We start from the raw sequence: 20667 nt of genomic DNA, 5'->3' as shown, positions 1-20667 counted from the left end.
GGCGTCCAGCTGAGGGGGTCCCTCCCGTCCCCGGCCGGCACTTACAGGGTGACCGTCCTGTTGGGCACCGCGCCGGGCGGCAGGACTCGGGCGAGCTCCAGGCTGCTGCAGACCACCTTCCCCTCAGCCGCCGACCTGCCGGCGCTCCGGGGCCGGCCGTCCTGTTTGCATCCGGGGGGCAGCGAGGCGCCGCCGCCGAGCAGGGGAACGAAGAGCAGCGCGGGCAGCAGCCGGGACCAAGAGCAGCGGGCCGGGAGCGGCATGGCGGGGAGCGAAGCGCCCGCTCGGGGACACCGGGGGCGCCGCGGGAGGAGAAGTCTGCGGGCCGGGAGTCGCTCTTCCCCGCGGCCTAGAGCGGCCGTGAACGCCCCGGGGGCGGCGTCCGCACTGCTGACGACGCCGCCGCCATGTGGTGCTGGGGGGCGGCGGGCTGAAGCCGCCGCCGCCGCATCCCCCTTCGCTTTGCAGGGCGCAGAGCGGGCTCCGGGCAGCTCCCACCGCGTCAGCCCCGGAGCCAGAGCCGCGAGTTACAGCGCCGTCCTCCAGCCCCCAGCGCAGCAGCGCTCTCCGCCTCGGTCGGCGACGGCGGGCTCGAGCGGCCCACGCGCAGGCGCTCGCGCCTGGCAGCTACTGCGCAGGCGTGCTTGCTGGTGGTCACTGGAGCCGCCGGGGGAGGGAGTGGCGCTGCAGGCGGGCGAGGGAAGCGCCGGCGGTCTGTGCTGGGGCACTTAGCCTTAGCTGTGGGACGGGTGGAGGCAAGGGCCTCAGGCCATCGTGTCTGCTCCTTGCCGCTGTGTCCTTTGCATTTGCACATCGGCGCAGCTGCTCGGAGTCCTCTGCGGCGCGCGGCGCTATTGCCCCAGCCTTCTACAGAGCATTGGTTGCTGGATGTGCCCCAGCTACACGCGCAGTTTGGGGCAGAGTTAAGGGGGGAACCTGGCGTTGTGACTCCCAGTCCTGTACTCCAACCCAAAGTCCTTCCTTCCTTCCCAAATGCTTCGGTCCTGTCCCCCTCCTCCCCCAACCTGTCAACTCGTTACTGTTTTAGATTAAGATTAAATTGTTTCTGAAGGTAACACAGTAACATTAAACAATTAAACTCTTCCTCCAGTCAGGACAGTGAGAGAAATCAGCTCACTTAACTTTCCAGAGGTCGGTTTTCATTCTCAGACCTCACTCCCTGAGGGGGTTGTCTATGCTTGCAGAGATGCAGCTATGCCATTGTACCGCTGAGTAAAGATGCTAACCCTGTCGGTATAGGTACTCCACCTACTGAGAAGCAGTAACTATGTCGATGGGAGAAACCTTCCTATCAGCATAGCACTGTCTACGCTGGGAGTAAAATGGGTATATCATTGAGGTCAGGTCTCACACTTAAAATGCTGCAGCGATGCAGCTGTACCAGTGCAGCACTTCAGTGAAGATGCTACTAGCCTGACAGGAGAGTTTCTCCGGTCAAAGTACTTAATTTACCATTACGAGACGCAATAGCTCCGTTGATGGAAGAAGGCCTCCCACTAACACAGTGCTGTTTACACCAGGGGTTAGGTGGTATAACTTCATTGTTCAGGAGTGGGGATTTTTCACACCCCTGAGCAATGTCATTATACCCATGTAGATCGGTAATGTAGTCTTGGCTTCAGAGATTCCAGTCCTGAGCAATGTAGTTATACCGATATACATTTGTAGTGTAGACCAGAGCTACGTATCTCATTCTGTTGGTTTCTCTTTGCTCCAGACCTTTCATCTGCTCAGCTTGATTTGTGTCAGTGGGCCATATTGTGCAACCAAGTTTTAAGCAGGTCCCCTCATTGAAATCACTAGGGAGACCTGCTTACCTGATGGTGTGATATGGACCTGTTAGTCCTCTTACCTGCTTTTTAACTGCTTTCATCGCTTGCTGTCATGCTGGTTCTGACCTTCCATCCTCTCTTGTTGAAGGGACATTATCCACAAACTGCTTGCTGTTTGAATAGCAATAGAGAAGGTAGATTATCTTTCTGGGGATGTGGTCCCAATTACCAAAGAAACTGATTATGTCACAAGCCTCAATGTATTTATACTCACAATATCCTTGTGAGGTAGAGAAGCACTATTATCCCTATTTTACAGATGGGGGAATTGAGGCCCAGAGAGGTTTATTTCAATATTGCCAACCTCAAGCGTTAAAAAAACAGGATCCAAAAAAATTGGTGGGCTTTTTATAAGTGCATTTTTGGTTATTGTTATGGCTTCTGGGCCTTTTGGGTGTACTCAGGTCACGATTTCAAGCTTTTCTCTGAAAACTGAAATTTTAACGTAATCACTTTCCTCTAGCAGCTGTGGCTTTAAGAAAAATATCCAACTACTAGGAGACTGTCAAAAATGAATGAGAGTTGGCAACACTTATTAATACATCCCCAAGTGTGGCAGGTGTTTACATAACAAATAAAAAGACATGGTCCCTACCCAAGAACTCTTATGGAGCAGCTGCTATTTTTAAGTAAGAGTGCTGGGTGCGGCTGGAGAGTTCAAAAGCTCCTGTTGCACACAGCAATGCAGAGCTGCGAATGCTGACAAAAACAGAGAGAGCTGCCAGTTGTGGCTAGGGACCAGACTCCGATTTGTGTTTTATTAGGTGGATGTAAAGTTTGGGTTGTGTGGTTTTTTTTTTTGTTTGTTTGTTTTTTTTTTAATAAAAGCTCTCTTTGATTTTAATATGGAAACAGAGTTTGCAGACTAATTTTAGCTATGGATCAGTGAATGAAAGTAACAAACAGTAGGAGATGTGGATTGGGGCAAGGTGGATAATTATTCATTTATGGTGTGTACACAGTGCACATATATATGTAATCATACCATTACATTGCCCCTCAGTTAGCGATACTGTATCTCACAGTAAAAAGGGAAACCTGTCAGATATTCTGTGTTACTCTTAACTTCTCATTTTATTCTTATTTATTCTATACTCTTTCTTTGAATGCTCTTATTCATGAAAACGGATTCAACTAATGTCCCTTGCAAATATATCTTGTGATTCACCTCTCAGATCCTGATTTAGAGCATGTGCTTAAGTCCCATGGAAGTCAATGTTATTTAAGTACTTGCTTAAAGTTAAGCACATGCTTAAGTGCTTTCCTGAACTGTAGTGAGTATATGTGTGTCTCTGACAGTAAACTTCATATGGCCCAAACAACTTATTTTTCTTTCTACACCATCCCTCCTCCCCTCATTCTCTATCACTGTTAACAAATCACCATTATCCTCTGTCACTCAGGTGTCTAACATAAGGTGTCATCCATGACTCCTATTCTCTCTAGGTTGCAGATCGTTGTATCCATTTGTCCTTTTTTCACTCTTATTTTAAATGACTATTGGCAATTTTTCTTAATTATTTTTTGCACCATTCTTCCAACTCTACTGACTACTAAATTTTTGCCTCCAAGATATCAGGAAGGGAAAGAAAGAGTTTTCAGTGTTTAAACAAAAGAGAGGTCTGGCAGCACTTCAAGTCCTTCATATGTCCTCAGGATAAAGAGAGATAAACAAGTGCTCACTTATCTTCTCTGGTGATTTCTGTCTCTTTTGCATTCTCACTGATTCTTTATTTTGCTGATTCCTGTCTTTTTCTTTCATCAGCTCAGGGTCTCACATCCCTGCACGCTTTTCCTGGACTTCTATCACCTTCTCCTTAATGATTGTTCTCTGCTTCTCTCCTTATGGGAGTCCCTATGCTGCCACTACCCTTAATTTTTCTCCTTTTTACTCTTGTCTGCCATAGAATCTTCCATCTACAGCATTCCACCCCCTCTGTTAATGGAATATCACCCACTATGTTTTTGCTTGCTACAGCAGTTGCAGTTACAAAGTAAGCATGTAGCTATAGTTATACACAGCAATGTCTGCAGTACTATAGCTATCTGTTATTCTTAGTTCAGGGAAATAACTGGCAACTGCTGGCACATGCTAACCTTTTAATGGCAACCTTTATGTCTGAATAACAATGGAGAGGAAAAAGTCACTTTGATATAGCAACGGAAACCCTGAAGCTTCTTCTTACATTAGTATAGGTTGCAGCACTCCACCCCCAGTTCTACAGGTGGTCCAACCTATGGAACAGACCCAAATTCTGCACTTGCTTTTTTTGAAATGCAGGCTCCTTTCTGTAGTGAACACCTCACATCCTGCAGCTGTTCCTTAGCTGTCCAGAGTGACAAGGGTGGGTGAGGTAATATCTTTTATTGGACCAACTTCTCTTGGTGAAAGAGAGAAGTTTTTGAACTACACAGAGCTCTTCTTCAGGTCCAACAGGTGTTTGTCCAATAAAAGTTATTACCTCAACCACTAGTCTCTCTAATATCCTAGGATCAACACAGCTGCAACACTGCAAACCATAGACCCACAGGCATTCTGCCTGATCCCATATCTGTCCCACTCAAGGAGCAGAGAGCTCCTGGAATGGCAAGATTGCCAGTTGTAAATCCACGTTACATACTGTAGACAAAATATTTCAACTAATTTCTGGTTCTTTATCAACCTGTATCTGTGTCAAAATACAGGTAGATAAAGCAAGTGTTATGAAGAACAGTTCTGCAGAGCAGATGCCATTGTGCACTGACATATCCTTTTGCTGCAAAATGCATGAATAATTTTGTATCCCTCATTATGGATCTTGGTTCCACATTGCACTCCATATTTGAGAGTTCGCTAGCTGAAAAACATGCAAGGCTATGGAGGGGGCTGGAGAGCTGAGCCTGAAGAAAATGACTGAATTACATATATATAAAAGTTGACTACACTGAGAGAATCCAGTTATTTATCCTAAAAGTCATAATTAGATTACAACAAACCCTGAAAACAATAAAAATAGGATAACCCTACCCTATCTCTGCCTTCGTTTTAAAACAAATTTATTTAGAAAGATAGATACTTAAAAATACTATAATTTGAAATTTTACCAGAATTGCATAAACTGTTATCTCTACAAAATACAGAATAATACATCCAGCATGAAAAGAGAGGGAGATGCCCTTTATAGAATCTTTCATTTACATTCACTCAGCTAAAAAATGATGTAATATGCATTATAATAAAGTGTTTTACTGTCATTTTGAGCTCTTCTGAAAACACAATTGTTCCATTTTTCAGTAAAAGCAATACATTGTCTGTACACTTATCACACACTGTTTGTAAAGAAATAAACCGTTGATCAAAATGGAAACAAAGTATTTACTCCTTCTACCCAGTTACCTTTAGCTAAATATTTTAGACACTAATTCAAGCAGTATCCAGGATATGTACAATTGTTTAAAAAAAAGAAAGAAAGAAAAAAGTGTAATTGAAGAAAACAAAGGCTAACTACTTTATTATTAACACATCAATGCTTATAATTGAAAAGGAAGGAAAGAAATGGTATTCATAGATGGTGGTGATTAGATTTTGCTGGAAGAGGATTTGCATTATGTGAAAAGTGCATTTGAAAGGAAAGGTGTCTGATGCTTAAGAATTCAAATGGTTCAGAAGTTAAGCTTTCTCAACATGAATACTCTTTGAAGAACCCTTCATGTTCCCTAATCTCATCACTTTAGATTTTACAAAACATTACCTCTAGAAAAGTCCAAATTTCACTACTGAATAATGGCCCCCAAAACTAGATATTTCTTATTGTCTCTGGCTCAAACAGAAAAAATTCTGAATGAACAGAATTTTGGTTTAGTTTTTTCATATGCTAGTTAAAGAATGTGGAAATGAAACATTTGGCTAGCAGTGGTAAGAGGCAGCTTACCCCATAGGCTGACAACCTAGGCCCCAAAGACATGCTTTGGGACCTCATCCTCAAGAGTGGGCAGAGGGAGACGTGCTGAGAAGAAAAATCCTATGCTTTCAGAGTCCATCCCTAGACATAAGGCAGAGAAAGGGAGGCACAGTAACTGCTAACAGACCTGGGGAGGGGAAAGTAGATAAGAGGGATTTACAAGAGGTGTGTGGGGGAGAAGACAAATAGTTAGAGAAAAGGAAGGATGAGGAGATGAAGTTAAAAACAGTAATAGAAATGCACAATGTTTATTTATCAGGTAAATATTTAGTAGGTAAATTTTACTTGCCATAAAGGGAAGTTGAAGGGAGAATTTTGTTGTGAACTAGTAAAAATCAGTTGTCCGTCAACAGCTTGGCCAGCCTTTAGTCCATTTTAAGCCCTGATTTTAGTGTGGATATTTCCTACCTGTATGGGATCTGAACAGTTACTATGGCAAAAATTGGTGAATTTTGTAGTGGATGGTTGTCATTTCTGTATTGTCTTGTAGGACAATGGTTGCAACATTGCAAAACATTGCAGACATGGTCAGTCCACCACTGTCATCTGTGGACCATTAATAGTCTACAGAGAATTGGTTGGTCACATCGTGCTTGCTCTGCTCCTTTATTATAACTGCAAAATTGCATTAAAAGATGCAAAATATACACTAAATGCTTCCCTAGTTATTTTTCATGTAATCAGTTACTGTAAGTGCCACAGGAATATTATACATCTGCCAGTGGGAGGTGGTCTGCTCATGAATATGAGGAAAGGTGGTCCAGAAGACAGCCTCTGTAAGATGTAGTCCACAATGACAAAAGATCCAGAGGGGTAGCCGTGTTACTCTGTATACAGCAAAAACAACGAGAGTCCTGTAGCACTTTAAAGACTAACAAATTTCTGCAGGCATAAGCTTTTGTGGGCTGCAACCTGGGGATGCAATCATGGGATGCATCTAACGAAGTGGGTTGCAGCCCACGAAAGCTTATGCCTGCAGAAATTTGTTATTCTTTAAAGTGCTACAGGACTCTTGTTGGTTTTAATGACAAAAGAGTAAGCTTTGTTCTAAACAGAACCAATACACAATTTAGAAGAGCAAGAAGTTGGTCTTATAATGCAGTGTTTTAACTTGCTTTGACTGTACCTACTGAACTGAAATTCCATTTAACGTATTCTCTTCTGGTAGGGAACAGGGTTCAACATTTCCATCCCTTCCTAAACACATATTTATATGTAGACTATTTTATACAGTTAAAATGCTGAAGCTTAGCAGACAATTTCACTATTAAGTGCTCTTAGACCCTGTTTGGGAAATAGAAAATCCTTCAGTTACAGCTGCAATTCACAAGAATTCTAATTCTGCTGAAGAAACCGCAATGGCAGCCTTCAGTTGAAGGGACAATCACTTGCAAAGAAGATAGTTGCTCTCCCCCACATCTGAGCATGTCTCTTTCCCATCACCGTGCAAAATTCAATATCTCCTAATATTTAGCATTCATTTATTTTTATTGCCTTTCTCACTGCCTGTAGCAATGCTCCTAAACCTTTGTTTAGAACATTAAGCAGGCATCCATATTTTACATTCAGGGAAGCTGAGGTACAGAGAGATGATATGAATTTCTAATGTAACCAAGAAACCTGTGGCAAAGTCAGACTGCTTCCCAAGTGTACTACAGCCACAAGACTATCCTAATATTGCCAACCCCAAATGTTCAAAAATCATGAGTCAGGCTCCCCAAAAATCAAGAGTTTGCTTCAAAATCATGAGATTATTATGAATCCAAGAACGTGGGATTCTAGGACACTGGCATGCATGATAAACACATGTTCTACTTTTTGTCTTTTATTTCCCAGAAACCCTTTTCAATTAAAGGAATTTAATTTGGACTTCATAAAACAGTAATTGCATATTAAAAAAAATAAAAACTACACATTGAAGACATATTTGCAGAGTATTAAAAACTATACAATAGGTCCAGATCAATTTCAGAGTTACGAATCTATTACATAGTTTTTAGTCCTTGGTGAATGTTTAATAATGGTATTCAAATAACATACGTTAACTGTCCTATTAAATCTCAATTAAATGTGGTTTTGGGAACATTAATTTAAAAGGTTACCTATTTTCCCTGCAGATCTGATCTTTCTGTACCACATTTTTTCATTAAAATTAGTGTTAAAGACTCTGTGTAAATTTGTTTCATGTTTCATTTAGAATATAGTTACCAGGCACTCTGAATACCTGTGAAATCACATTCTCCCAAGCTTCACTGCTAATAGAGATATTAAGATTCTCTCCTATTGTCTTCTAGTGTAATTAGCATTACCTGATGGTAATAAAGACTTCACACATTTGTTTAAAAAAAAGGTAATCCCTGTTGACTCAGGAACTGACATTCAGCAGTTCATCAGGATCAGTGAGTGAAGATCTACCTCGAGGGTATGCTCATTTTGAATTTACAAAATGGCTAATTTGCAGAAAAAGATCAAAAATGGGAAATATAGTGAATATATTAATTTTAGTTTTGCTAAAGGAATTAGCATCACCACAAAATAGATCTACCAGTTACTGTACTGCTTGCAGTTCTTTGGCTAATAAGCAGTATTTGAAATTCTAGGAAAATGCTGATTACAATAATTTTGACTCAATAACACTTGCTAAAGACTACACATCAACGTCAGTGATGACTGTCACAGCAGTTCTTTTGATCTGTGAAGTGAGTTGTTTCTTTTGCAGCAAGAAGCAAGATTCATAGAGTTTAAGGCCTGAGGGGATTGTTACATCTAGTCTGACCTCATATATAACACAAGCATTACATTTCATCCAGTTACCCTTGTACTGAGTCCAATAACTTGTCTGACTAAAGCATGGATGTCTTCCAGGAAGACATGTAAATTTGATTTGAAGACATCAAGTCATAGAGAATCCACCACCTTCTTTCGTAGTTTATTCTAATAGCCAAACCCCCTCACTATTAAGTTGTGTCTACATTGAATTTGTCTGGCTTCAGCTTCCAGCCACCGGTTCTTGTTATGTTTTTCTCCATTAAATTAAAGAGCCCCTTAGTGTCCAGTATTTTTTCCCTGTAGATGTACATGTACACTGTAACAAACTCGCCTCTCAATCTTTGGTTAGGTCTACTCTTGGAGCTGAGGGTGTTATTCCCAGCTAAGGGAGACATTCTTGCTAGAGCTAGTTGAGCTAGCATGCTAAAAATAGAGCGTAGCTATGGCAGCCTGAGGTGCAGGATGGGCTGGAGGCCTTGAGTATGTGCCCATCCAAGACCCTAGGCACATACTTGAGGCAGCTACCCCAGCCACACAGTTTGGGCTGCTGCATGTATACTCTATTTTTGGCACATTAACTTAATGAGACCTAGTGCGAGTATGTCTCTTCAAGCTGGAAATCACACACACCAAGTTCCAAGAGTAGATATACACTTTGATAAACTACACAGATTGAACTCATTTAATCTTTTCCTGTCAGGCATTTTCTCCAGCCCTTGAATCGGTTTTGTGACTCTTTTTTGTGCTCTCTCCCAGCTTTCAGTATCCTTTTAAAAATGTAGGCACTATTTAGATGCAGTATTCCGGTACCAGTCTCACAAATGCCGTCTACAGAGGTAAAATCACCTCCTTGCTCCTACTCACTGTTCCCCTGTTTATACAACCAAGAATCACATTGGCCCTTTTTGTCACAGCATTGTCTTGGGAGTTCTTGTTGACTTGCTTGTCCACTATGACCTCTCAATCCTTTTCAGGGTCACTGCTTTCCAGGATATAGTTCCCCATTCTGTAAGTATGGACGGCATTGCTTGTTTCTAAATGTATTAATTTGCATTTGTTTGTAGTAAAAATGCATTTTGTTCAAATGGGCTCAGTATAACAGGCTATTTCATGTATCAAGTACTGGGTAATAACATGAGAAGACTTGTTTTAGCTCTTTATTAAAAGAACAATTTACAGCAATGTCTCAACTACAGCTAGCATTTAAATCATAGTATTATAGAATATTAGAGTTGGAAGGGACCTCAGGAGGTCATCTAGCAGGACCAACCCTAAATAAATCATCCCAGTCAAGGCTTTCTCAAGCTGCACCTTAAAAACCTCTGAGGATGGAGATTCCACCACCTCCCTAGGTAACACATTCCAGTGCTTCACCACCTTCCTAGTGAAAAAGGTTTTCTTAATATCCAACCTAGACCTCCCCCTTGTTGCTCCTTGTTCTGTCATCTGCCAGCATTGCGAACAGCCTAGCTCCATGCTCCCTGGAACCCTCTTTCAGGTAATTAAAGGCTTCATTCTTCTCTTCTGCAGACTAAACAAGCCTAGTTTCCTCAGCCTCCCTTCATAAGTCATGTGCTCCAGCCCCCTAATCATTTTTGTTGTTATTTTTGTTGCCCTCCTCTCCAATTTGTCCACATTCTTTATTTAGTGGGGGGCCCAAAACTGGACACACTACTCCAAATGTGGCCTAACCAGTGCCAAATAGAGGGGAATAATCACTTCCTTCAATCTGCTGGCAATACTCTTACTAGTGAAGCCCAGTATGCTGTTAATCTTCTTGGCAATAAGAGAACATAGAACTGCCTTCCTGGTGCCTCATCCAAACTCTTCCCTCCTGCAACTTATGTTTCTCCCTCTACGTTCCATGCAGGTTGCTATGCAAATGATCCGGATCACTTTGTATGACTGCCCTATCCTCATCACTTTTTACCATTCCAACAATTTTTGTGTCATCTGCAAATTTTATCCACATGGATTTTGTATTTACTTCCAGATCATTGATGAAAAGGTTGAATTGTGTTGGGCACAATCATAGTGCCAATCCCTGCAAAATCCTATGAGAAATGCCCCATTCAGTGATGGTTCCCCATTGATTTCTACTTTTTTAGATCTGTCAGTTAACCAGGTCTTAATTCATTTAACTCGTACTCTATTGTATAGTATTAATATTGTGTAGTACTAATTTTTTAGTCAGAATGTCTTGAGGTTCTAAGTTAAGGGTCTAAATATATTTCCTTTTCACACTTAACTTTATCAATCAAAATTGTAATCTCAAACAATAAAATTAGGTTTACTTGACAAAATCTATTTTCCATAAATCCATGTTGATTGGTATTAATTATATTCCTATCCTTTAATTCTTGATCGATTGAATTCTATATCATCTTTTCCATTATTTTGTCCAGGATTGATGTTAGTCTGCCCAGCCTATAATTACCTGAGTCACCCATTTGCCCATCCTGAATATTGGCATATCATTAGCATTCTTTTAGTCCTCTGGAATTTCCTCATTATTAGGGCCCTACCAAATTCACCGTCCGTTCTGGTCAATTTCATGGTCATAAGTTTTTAAAACAATCAATTTCATGGTTTCCGATGTTTACATCTGAAATTTCATAGTATTGTAACAGTGGGGGTCCCTACTCAAAAAAGGGCACTGGGGCGGGGAGTCGCAAAGCTGTTGTAGGGGAGTTGTGGGATTGCCACTCTCACTTCTGTGCTGCCTTCAGAACTGGGCTTCCTGCAGCCAGAGGAGGTACCCGGTGGTTGATCTGTGCAGGGGAAGAGGAAACCCAGCCCTCCAGCCCCACTGGGACTAGCAGCTGGAGTCCAGTGCACAGTAGGGGCCCACAGTTAGGACACCCCTCGCCCTGCCCTTCTCTTTCCCCTACAATAGCTAGATTTCACAGGGGAGGTCTGATTTTACAGTCTGTGACTCGTTTTTCACGGCCATGAATTTGGTACGGCCCTACTCATTTTGCTAAGATTTATTAAAAGTGAACATCAGTAGGCCAGATATCCCCTTTTTAGACACTTGGGCCTCCTGATTTAAAAATGTTTATCCCTAGTAGATGATGTCTATCATTCTTCTTATTTACTAATGGATTGGAAAGTACTCCACCATCCTCATGTGATACACATATGTCATCCTGCTTCTTTCCGAGTCCAGAACAGAAATATTTATTGAACATTTTTGCCTTTTCTGCATCATTAATAATTTTACCATCTCCATCTAGTAATGGACTTATACAAATTGTTAGGATTTCTTTTGTTGCTAAGATACTTTAGAAATCTCCTTCTTATTATCCTTACTCCTGGTAGCCATGGATTTTTCCCTGATCAGTTTAGCTTCCCTTATCAGCTCTTTGCACTTCATAACTTCATGTTGGGTGTAAAGCCCCAAATGCTTTTAGAATTTTATAGAAATTACTGGATTGGTATAGCATTGGAGAGGACTTGTTATAATGTTGGAGTGGTTCCTTCTGGAGGCCTATTTGGGCCCATTTCCGTGAGGTACTAAAATTGATCTGAGTTGAGGGCACTCTGCACTTTGCATGATCAGTCCTAAAGTCCTGTCTAGACTAAGAAAATAGGTAGTGTTCAGTGTTAGCATATTTTAATCACTTACATCCTAGGGTCAACCTCAAACTTTCAAAAGGTGTTAAACCCTATCTACACAAATGTTAGTGTTAATGTTAGTTAAAATATACTAGCTAACACTTGTTAAACGCTAACTATTTTCCTAGTATAGACAAATTCTAAGCTTTTCTTCTTTTGCTCATCTGATGCTAGTTACTACGATTTCTCTGGCTGCTGCCACTCCATTCCTCAGTCACTATAGTGTTTGTAATTTAGATTGCTGCTCTTCACCCCCAAGCTCCAGTGTCTTTAATGCAGTTCTTTCTCTTCCTTCCTCTTTCCCACCCCATCCTCATCCTTTCTCCACTCAAATTAATCATTGATCAAAATCTGATTTTGCTAGCAAAATACTAAGCATTTACTCCTATATTTAAAACAAAATCTAACTCCACTCCCTTGCCTCCGAAAGCCCGGGGGAAATTGGAATTCTGTACCCATTTAAAAGTAGAGGGGAAAAAGCAGAAGGTGGAGGGAGAGAGACAAATTATGAGCCACTAGATTTAACTTTCAGTACCTTATAAATTACTAGAACAATTAGCAAAGCAGCAGCAATCAGTGTGTAAACAGCTAGAAGAAAATACAGCAGTAAATAAATTGTTAACACGTTTGTAAAAACAAAAAAACACAAATCAAGTGGAACCAAATTAATTGGATTCTTTGATTCAATAATGAGCTTAGTGTGTAAAGTAAAAGTAGTAGACATAGACTATCTTAGTAAGACGCTAATATTGGTTCCACATGACATTCTCAGAAAGAAACTAAATAAATGTGGATTAGATGGAACCATTCTAAAATGAATACACAGGTAAAATAAATCAAACATTGAGAATGATTAAGAATTGTTCAGCTGCTAGTTCAGATGAGGTCAAAGGCATTTTAGATGATCAAATACCATACAAAACTCAATTTAGTCTAGAAGTATATTTTACAGCATTTAATGTAAGAAACACCTAAATAAAGAAACGCAGCAGACCAGCAAAAATTGACTGCCATTTTGGCTCTAAGCCATCACTAGAATAGCTCGCATCACCATCAGGTTTTGCTACTCTGCTGCATTTGTTTATTTAGGTATTTGATTTATTAAATACTATAAAACATAACCTAAAGTGAGCTTTGATTAGTATGTGATCATCTAAAATGTGTTTCAACTACCAACTTTGATTTTGATGCAGCTGACTTATTTGCATCCGCTTTATATATATATAAAAAAATGTTTGCTTGAGTTAAGGTTTGTGGCTTTTTGTTGTGACTAAGCAGGGACAAGTCTAATGGAATCAGATTCATTTGGGATCAATTGTTATATTTTCATTAATAGACTAGCAGAAGGAATATTATTTATTTGTATTACTGTAGCACTTAGGAGCCTTAGCTATGGACCAGGACTCCATTGCACAAGAAGCTGTAAAATCACAAAACAAGATTACTTTCCCTGCCCCAAAGAGCTTAATTATATGACAAGAGATAATAGATGAGTACAGACAGATGGGGGAGTACAAGGAAACAATGAGACAATATTGGTCTGCATTCTAGGCAATGGTCTCAATACACCATCTGCCTAACCGTTGTCAAATTTTTTGTAGGCATCCTGGAAAAGAGGAATTTTGAATAGGATAATGAATTAGTTTTGCAAATGTTTACAGGGAGCTCCTCTCCAGTGTGAAGGGCAGAATGGGAGAAAGCACAAAGATGGAGGAAAAGAACACTAGTCCAATCTGAGGTTCATAAGCAAATATCATGAAGATTAGAATTAAATATTGTATGAAGGGGGCATAAAAATTGGAGAAAAAGGTTTAAATCTAAAAGAGAGTGAATGAACAAATGACTAATAGCGTGGATTACATAAGAGTCATCAAATACCTTCCAGTGCTAAACATTTGCCATCATAGGAGCAAATAATATAATTAGGCTTGAAAGGATTAGATTTTTATCATTGTCAATAAAAGTGGATTTCACCACACACACAAATGGTCAAAACATTTTCATCAATAATAAAAATTTACAGATAGGCAAAAGAAGAAAAACGTTGCTTGAGAACTTACTAGGGTTTGATTTAATTGTATTTATTTTGTATATTTTGTCGTGATGTTGACAATTTGCTTTTAATGGTCATAAAGTGTTATCTTTTTGAGCGTAAGCTCCAAAGCTTGTGTCTCTCACCATCAGAAGTTGGTCCAATAAAAGATATTATCTGGCTCATCTTGTTTCTCAGAAGAAAGAATGACACCAACTAAATTGCAAACAGTATTTCCTGTAGTATTCTGCAGATTTCCTGTCCAGTTACTGACCTTGTCTAATTTTTCTTAGCTTGAAGTGGTTTGGTTACAGGCAACTTTTTAAATTTCATGCTTGAGTATTAAGACAATCTCCAACTGTTGGCATTCATTGAAGTTGAGACCTAAAGTAGGGGCAGATTATCAAAGAGTACATGCTGCTTTCCTCTGAGCATTTGGTACTGGCCACTGTCACAGACAGGATACTGGACTAGACAGATATTGAGTCTTATCCAGCCTGGTGATTCCCATATTCCTAACTGATCACAAGTGTTTATTACAATAAAAATTAGTGGTGAAAAGTTTAAAGAAAGTTTGGAGATCTGGTTTGCTTGATGATTTTCTAAAACTTTATCCTATCTTTGCAAATCTCCCACACAAAGTTTCCAACAGCCCTCCAAAAATCCACACTATTAAAAAAGACAACTGGAAACCACTACTAAGTGGTGACCTTGCATTGCACAAGACACAGTAGTGCCTGCTACAAGGTGCTCACAATCTTTTTTTTTTTTTTTTTTTTTAAATCTCACTTCAACTAAAGCTGCCTCCGTTTCTCACCCAATGTTTTAATGTTTGGAGCATCACATTTGTCTGAAAAACCTATCCACATTTAATCCACCTCACATGATTTAATTCTATGCTGTTCTATACAGTTGAACTATCAAATCGTTTGTGGTTTGGGAGCTGTGTAACTGAGAGACAAATTCTTTGTGTTATCCTACCAGTTGAAATAAACTGGGACACTTGAGCTGACAGTCCCTAGGTTTGTTCCGCTAGGGTCAGAACTTTCTCAGGGAAAGGCTCTCATTTCCAGCATTTGCTCCCCCAGTTGTCCGACATAGCCAGTGTCTCTTGACCTTCAGAGCCTGCTGCAAGGCCCTGCAGCTTCCCACGCTTTCTCTGTATGGGATGATTGGTGTTACAGGAATAACTTTGGCTTCATAAACGAAGTCCATTGTTGATGATAATATTGTTTATTTATTAACCTCACATACTTTGTGTTCAAGAGGCACATTATATAAATGTGAAAAACGGAATGCTTATTTTAGTGTCTTGAGAAGATGCACAGCTGAAGAACTCCTTGTTCCTCTAAATGCAAATGCTATTAACATCACTTTTTCAGCAATTAAAGAGCATTAGGTAGAGTCTCAGTTGAGATATATTTACCTCTAAAAATGTATTCATCACTCTCTTCAAAAGAAAAGCCCTAGAGCAGAACGCATATAGTTGCCAGCAGCTTTAGTTAAAGCTAAAATTAGCCATGCTGATTAAATGGATTTTGCATAACCTTAACCATTAATCCTTCATATTGGGCTTTTGCTTTGAAAAATCTTGAAGCACCAATAACCTAAAGGTGGCTTATTGAGTCACTTTTTAATGCTATTTATTAAGACTTAAACCTTTGTATAGTAGTTAATATTGACACCTTCTTTTAACAACAGCCAACCACTTCTTCCATGTGCTTGACTAACAAAACAGCCCTACTAATTTCAAGGAAAGACTAGCAGCACATGCAGAGCAGATAACTTTAATTTAAAGAATAAAAAGCATACTAATGAAAAGAAATTAGAGAGGCCACAATAATGTATTTTTTCTGTTTTTTGACATTCTCAATGTATAGTATTCACTTAACTTGCAAATAAGATTTCCTTTCATGTCAAGTTGTTTTCATGTGGTGAACAGCCGTCCTTATTTTCTAATGGCTGGATTGTCCCCTTATCTGTGGTGGGAGTAAACCCCATCTTCAGAATTCCCTGGAACTGGGAACTTGGGGCCAGCTATGTTGCGAAGCACAGCTATCCTGATATTCCTTGTGGGCAAGTAGGTGGTGGGGAGGGTGTTGAGCTTTGGATTCCCTCCACCTTCCAGCCAGACAGATGAGAGGGGAATTAAATCATTCCTGTTAAGGTCTGCAGTAACTTAACCTCACCTTAAACCGGAGCAGGAGACGAATTGTGCCCTTGGACATCCTTCAGAGGCACAGTGCCTTTTGGGGTGGTGCAGATTGTTCACCTGCTCCTTGCTCAGGTTATGCCTAATGTAACAGTCTAGCTCTATCTGGGTCTGAGAACTCTGTCTCGGCTAGGGAGTGTTATCAGTAATGGCATCACAGTCTCAAGGAACAGCTGTCACTGGCCGCATCACTTGATAGTTTCCAAATTTCTGATAGTTATTTTTTCATCCTTGGAATCACTGCAAGCCAGGTTGAGAAACTAACTAATTCTCCATTTCCTTCACTTTAGCTGCATTTAAGATAATGTCTAAAAGTGAGCTATTGCAGTGGGGTCATGATTATAGATCCCAACTTGGTTTTGCCAGTCAGACAACTCGAAGAAGTCAATTAGCAAGCAAATGAATTACCTGAGCACTTGGTGATGTTACCTTTTTTATATCAATTAAGCTTTTCCCCTCCATGTTCAAGCATTACTTCATTAATTTTTTGAAATATCACTGCATCAGCAATGAACTCAAATCAGCTGACAGTGGTGTTTTGTTTATATATTTAATTAATCAATACAACCAGCTGAAAACCTCCAACATCATTGATCATGTTATGTTTTGCTCAGTAACTGGCCAATACAATTGTTTTCTTGGAAACTAATGAATCTGTGGTTCAGGGGTCAATTCAGTAAGAAACTGACGTTAACTGAAATAGACGATTTTCTGACTTTTTCCCTCTTCTTTTCAGTGGGTGGCCTTGTGGGTGGCCCATGGTCATATCACTGGCCATCATAATACTTTCTCTTTTTTATCAATGACAGTCCACTCCTTCATAGATCACCTTTATCCTGCTAACGCTACTACTTTGCAGATATAGTAGCAATGATAGTACAACTGGTGTGTACAGTGACTTCTAAAATTAAGGATGCATAAATATTTCCATTTAATCCTTTTTCAATCACTTATAATTGTATCAAACTTTCACCTTCTAAGGAGCATGGTCCAATGGATAGGGCACTAAACCTGCACTCAGGAGATGAGGGTTTTGTTCCCAGGTCTGCTGCTGATCTTCCGTGTGACCTTTGACAAATCACTTCACCTTTCTGTGAGGAATCTGACCCTCTGTGCTATGTCCACTTGGAGGGCAGGGAGGGATTCTGCTGGCATAGCTTCAGTAAAGGGACTGTACTGGGCAGGAGCTGATACAGAGGCATAGAGCCTGTGTGTGAATGGTCCAGGCTTCCACTGAATCCTGGAGATGCAAGCTGCTCTTGGGGAATCTGTGGTATCTGAGGGCAATACTCACTGCTTGTTGCAATGTTTTCTTCCCCTCTGACCTCCTCCTGGACAACTTAATCTGGCCCCTCCTTTTTTTTTTAATGTAAAACACATAAGAAGCTAAAATACCGTTAATATGCTGTTACATGTTTTTAAAAAATTCTTTATTAAGGGGGAATAAATAAATGGCTAGAAAATTAATGGCCATAAAGTATTCAGTGAAAATATCAAGATCTTGTCAGAAACAAAGGAAGCTGGTATAACATTAACCAGACCTTCTCATGAAATGTATTCCCAACCTGCTTGATTCCCAACCTGCTTCATAATTTTCCTAGGAGAACAATAGTTTTATTTTGTTTAAATTCTCTCCTTGTATAGCCATTTACAAAGGTATGCTGAATGCAGTAATCCAGCTACATAACAACTGCTGGCTTTATAAGCAATACCACATGATAGAGCATGCTGAAAGACACGTATATCTTCAGTCTGTTCTAGGCAACAGGCCAAAACCGAGTGTTATAACTACTAGAGAAACATAGATCTCTTAGAATGTGCACACATATCCTGAAGTCTTCAAAAAAAAAAAAAAAAAAAAACTTTAGAAATCATCTGCATTACATGAAACTGCCATGAATAGGTAGTAGACTAAGTCCTGAGAGTGTGTTTTAAAAAACCAAGTTTAAGCAAACTTGTATGCTAACTACCGTGGCAATATAACCATGCTAAATCAAACAGTTTCAAAAATTAGTTTTTAAAACATCAGCTTCAGTTGTACAGAGGGAAGAAGTTATTGTAGAAGCGACCTTAAAATAAAATTCAGGTGTTTTAATAGTGTATGGCTCTGCTTCATGTAATGCTTCATTTTGCTCTTACTTAGGATCTGAGCCAATGGAAAAGCTTGTGATGATTTCATTGAGGGAGTTTGGTCAGATTCCTATCCCATCCGTATTCCAGACTGTGACATCTTGTATGAGGTTTATTGTTAAAGATGTGTAGAAGCTGATGCCCTTTCTGGGAAACTTGACAACTACATAGAAGAAAAGGAACTGCATGTGCTTAAATGAAGAGATTAGCAAATTAGACTTTGTTTAAAGGTGGTTTAAAAGAGCAACATGACTTGTAGTTTCCTTATATACATGGCAGAAAATTTTGATGAGATGCAATGCGTATAGTAAAGCATCTTCAGGGCCAGACAAAGAAGCATTTACACAGGACATCACCACAGGTCTGACCTGCCCTGGTGCTATTCTTCAGTTCATATATTCAAAGAATGAAGTCATCTTGAACAACTTCTTTAGTGTAATAGACATAAACATGTTTTTTCTGTTGCTATGTTGGTCCATCTTTTTGTTGTGCCTAGACTTTTCCTCTTCTTATCTGAAAAAACAAGTTATAGGTGCCACAAGTAGTTAAGGTTGCCTGAAACTTTCCATTATAAGACCTTGTTTTCAATTGCTTATAACTTTGCTAAACTTTTAACCATTTGGGTTAACCTTCTCATGCCAGAGATCTGCCTAAGGCTGAGTTTTTATTTCTGGGGGGCAAATTTCAGCTAAAATGGTTCAGCCATTTCTCACAGCAAAGTTAGGGAAAAATACAGTTGTTTTTGCCTATGTTAAAAAAATTCTTCAAATATTTGTTGAGAAGCTTTAGTGCCTCCATGATTAGGAGCAGAGACTTGAAATTTGGTCTGTGACCACACTGGTAACAGGAAGTATCTTTTGTTATCCCCTTGAAAATTCACCCAAATTTGGCCAAAATATAAGCCTTTGAAAAATTGCAGTTGACATGTGCTCAATTGAGTGCTAGAGTTTAGCAGCTAAATTCTCCAAAGATCCTGTCCTCACTGAACATGTTTCATCCCTTCACAGCTGCCATGTGTCAACTGGATTGTTCATGAACCATCCCCACAGAGAGACTGAGCATGTTCCTTCCCAATAAGCAGGGGCTAAACAGGACTTTCCCTGTGACTGCCCCCGTGCTGGTGTTCAATCAGCATGGAGGAGAAGGAGGAAGCAACCTGACTAGAATGCAGAGGGGTGACGTGTGGAGCAGGGACAGGGAAGAGATGTGAGGTAGGGGCACCAGGAGCAGGAGCTTGGGGGAGAGAGAAATTAAGGCCTGGAGCTGGGAAGGTAGTGTGAAGGATAGGAGTGGAGACAGGCAAAAAAAGCAGGAGCCATGGGGACTCTATGCCATGGTCTTTGCTTAGGCTGCTCACAAGATCGGAATCCACATAGGGTTAGGGTAAACTAAACAGAGTTTTATTTACAAGACTTTCAAATACCCCCTCTGCTCTCAACAACCCAGACTAGCTCAGCATATACACGTGCATGTGTGTGCAAACTGACCCAATATATCGAAGTCCCTTCCTTCACCTCTCGAAGGGACAATGCACCAGTTATCTAACTGTACATGAATACATCACATCTCCCCTGTCAACAAAAATGTCTGGGGATGCCATTATTAACACTCCTGCTTAATAACAGTATTAGGACAGGTCATACTCCTTCCACTCTTTGAGTAAATCTTCTCGTATGTCTGGAGTTGCTTCTTGTATGTGTAGGCACAACCGTAGTGTCATCTGGTAATTGTGCTTGTGCTTGTTGTAATTGTGTTGTTTTTTCTCTGTGCCTGATGGGCAGTGCTAAGAGCTTGTTTGTATTGCAGTTTGTATTTCAGCTGCCATATCAGTATCAGGGGTTGTGTTTTCCTCATCAAGTGTGGTTGCATTAACAGGAACACACCTCAGGTGTCTGTGATTTCACCTAAACCAATTGTCCATTCCTTGCTGGTATTACATATGATCTGGGTTGTTCCACTGGTTCAATTACTGTGCTGGTGCCACTGACCACTTGAACTTTGCATTGCCATGCTCCTCTCAGGGTACTGCCATATTCCAGAATGTCATCAATGATGATTTCAACCCTTCTCTAGTTTTCTAGTATTTTGTGCACCTTTTTCTGGAATATCTTT

The 20667-nt window shown here is 40.3% G+C and overlaps 2 protein-coding genes across 3 annotated transcripts in view; one reads left to right on the top strand and one right to left on the bottom strand.

Annotated features, from left to right (window-relative positions):
* Window positions 1-490, bottom strand: part of ADGRA3 (adhesion G protein-coupled receptor A3) — a 105923-nt gene extending 105433 nt beyond the window's left edge. The window contains exon 1 of the mRNA XM_067530338.1: window positions 46-490. Within this exon, the coding sequence (XP_067386439.1) occupies window positions 46-263 (218 nt within the window). The 5' untranslated portion in view covers window positions 264-490. The remainder of the gene's footprint in view (window positions 1-45) is intronic.
* Window positions 1-20667, top strand: part of LOC137141463 (cytosolic beta-glucosidase-like) — a 69593-nt gene that overhangs the window by 527 nt on the left and 48399 nt on the right. The window lies entirely within an intron of this gene.

This window comes from Emydura macquarii, unplaced genomic scaffold, assembly GCF_026122565.2.
Source record: "Emydura macquarii macquarii isolate MOO-44397 ecotype Brisbane River unplaced genomic scaffold, CSIRO-AGI_Emac_v2 contig_3062, whole genome shotgun sequence".
NCBI lineage: Eukaryota > Metazoa > Chordata > Testudines > Chelidae > Emydura > Emydura macquarii.
The sequence above is the reverse complement of the archived record's forward strand: the minus strand, read 5'-3'. Positions and strand labels throughout refer to the sequence as shown.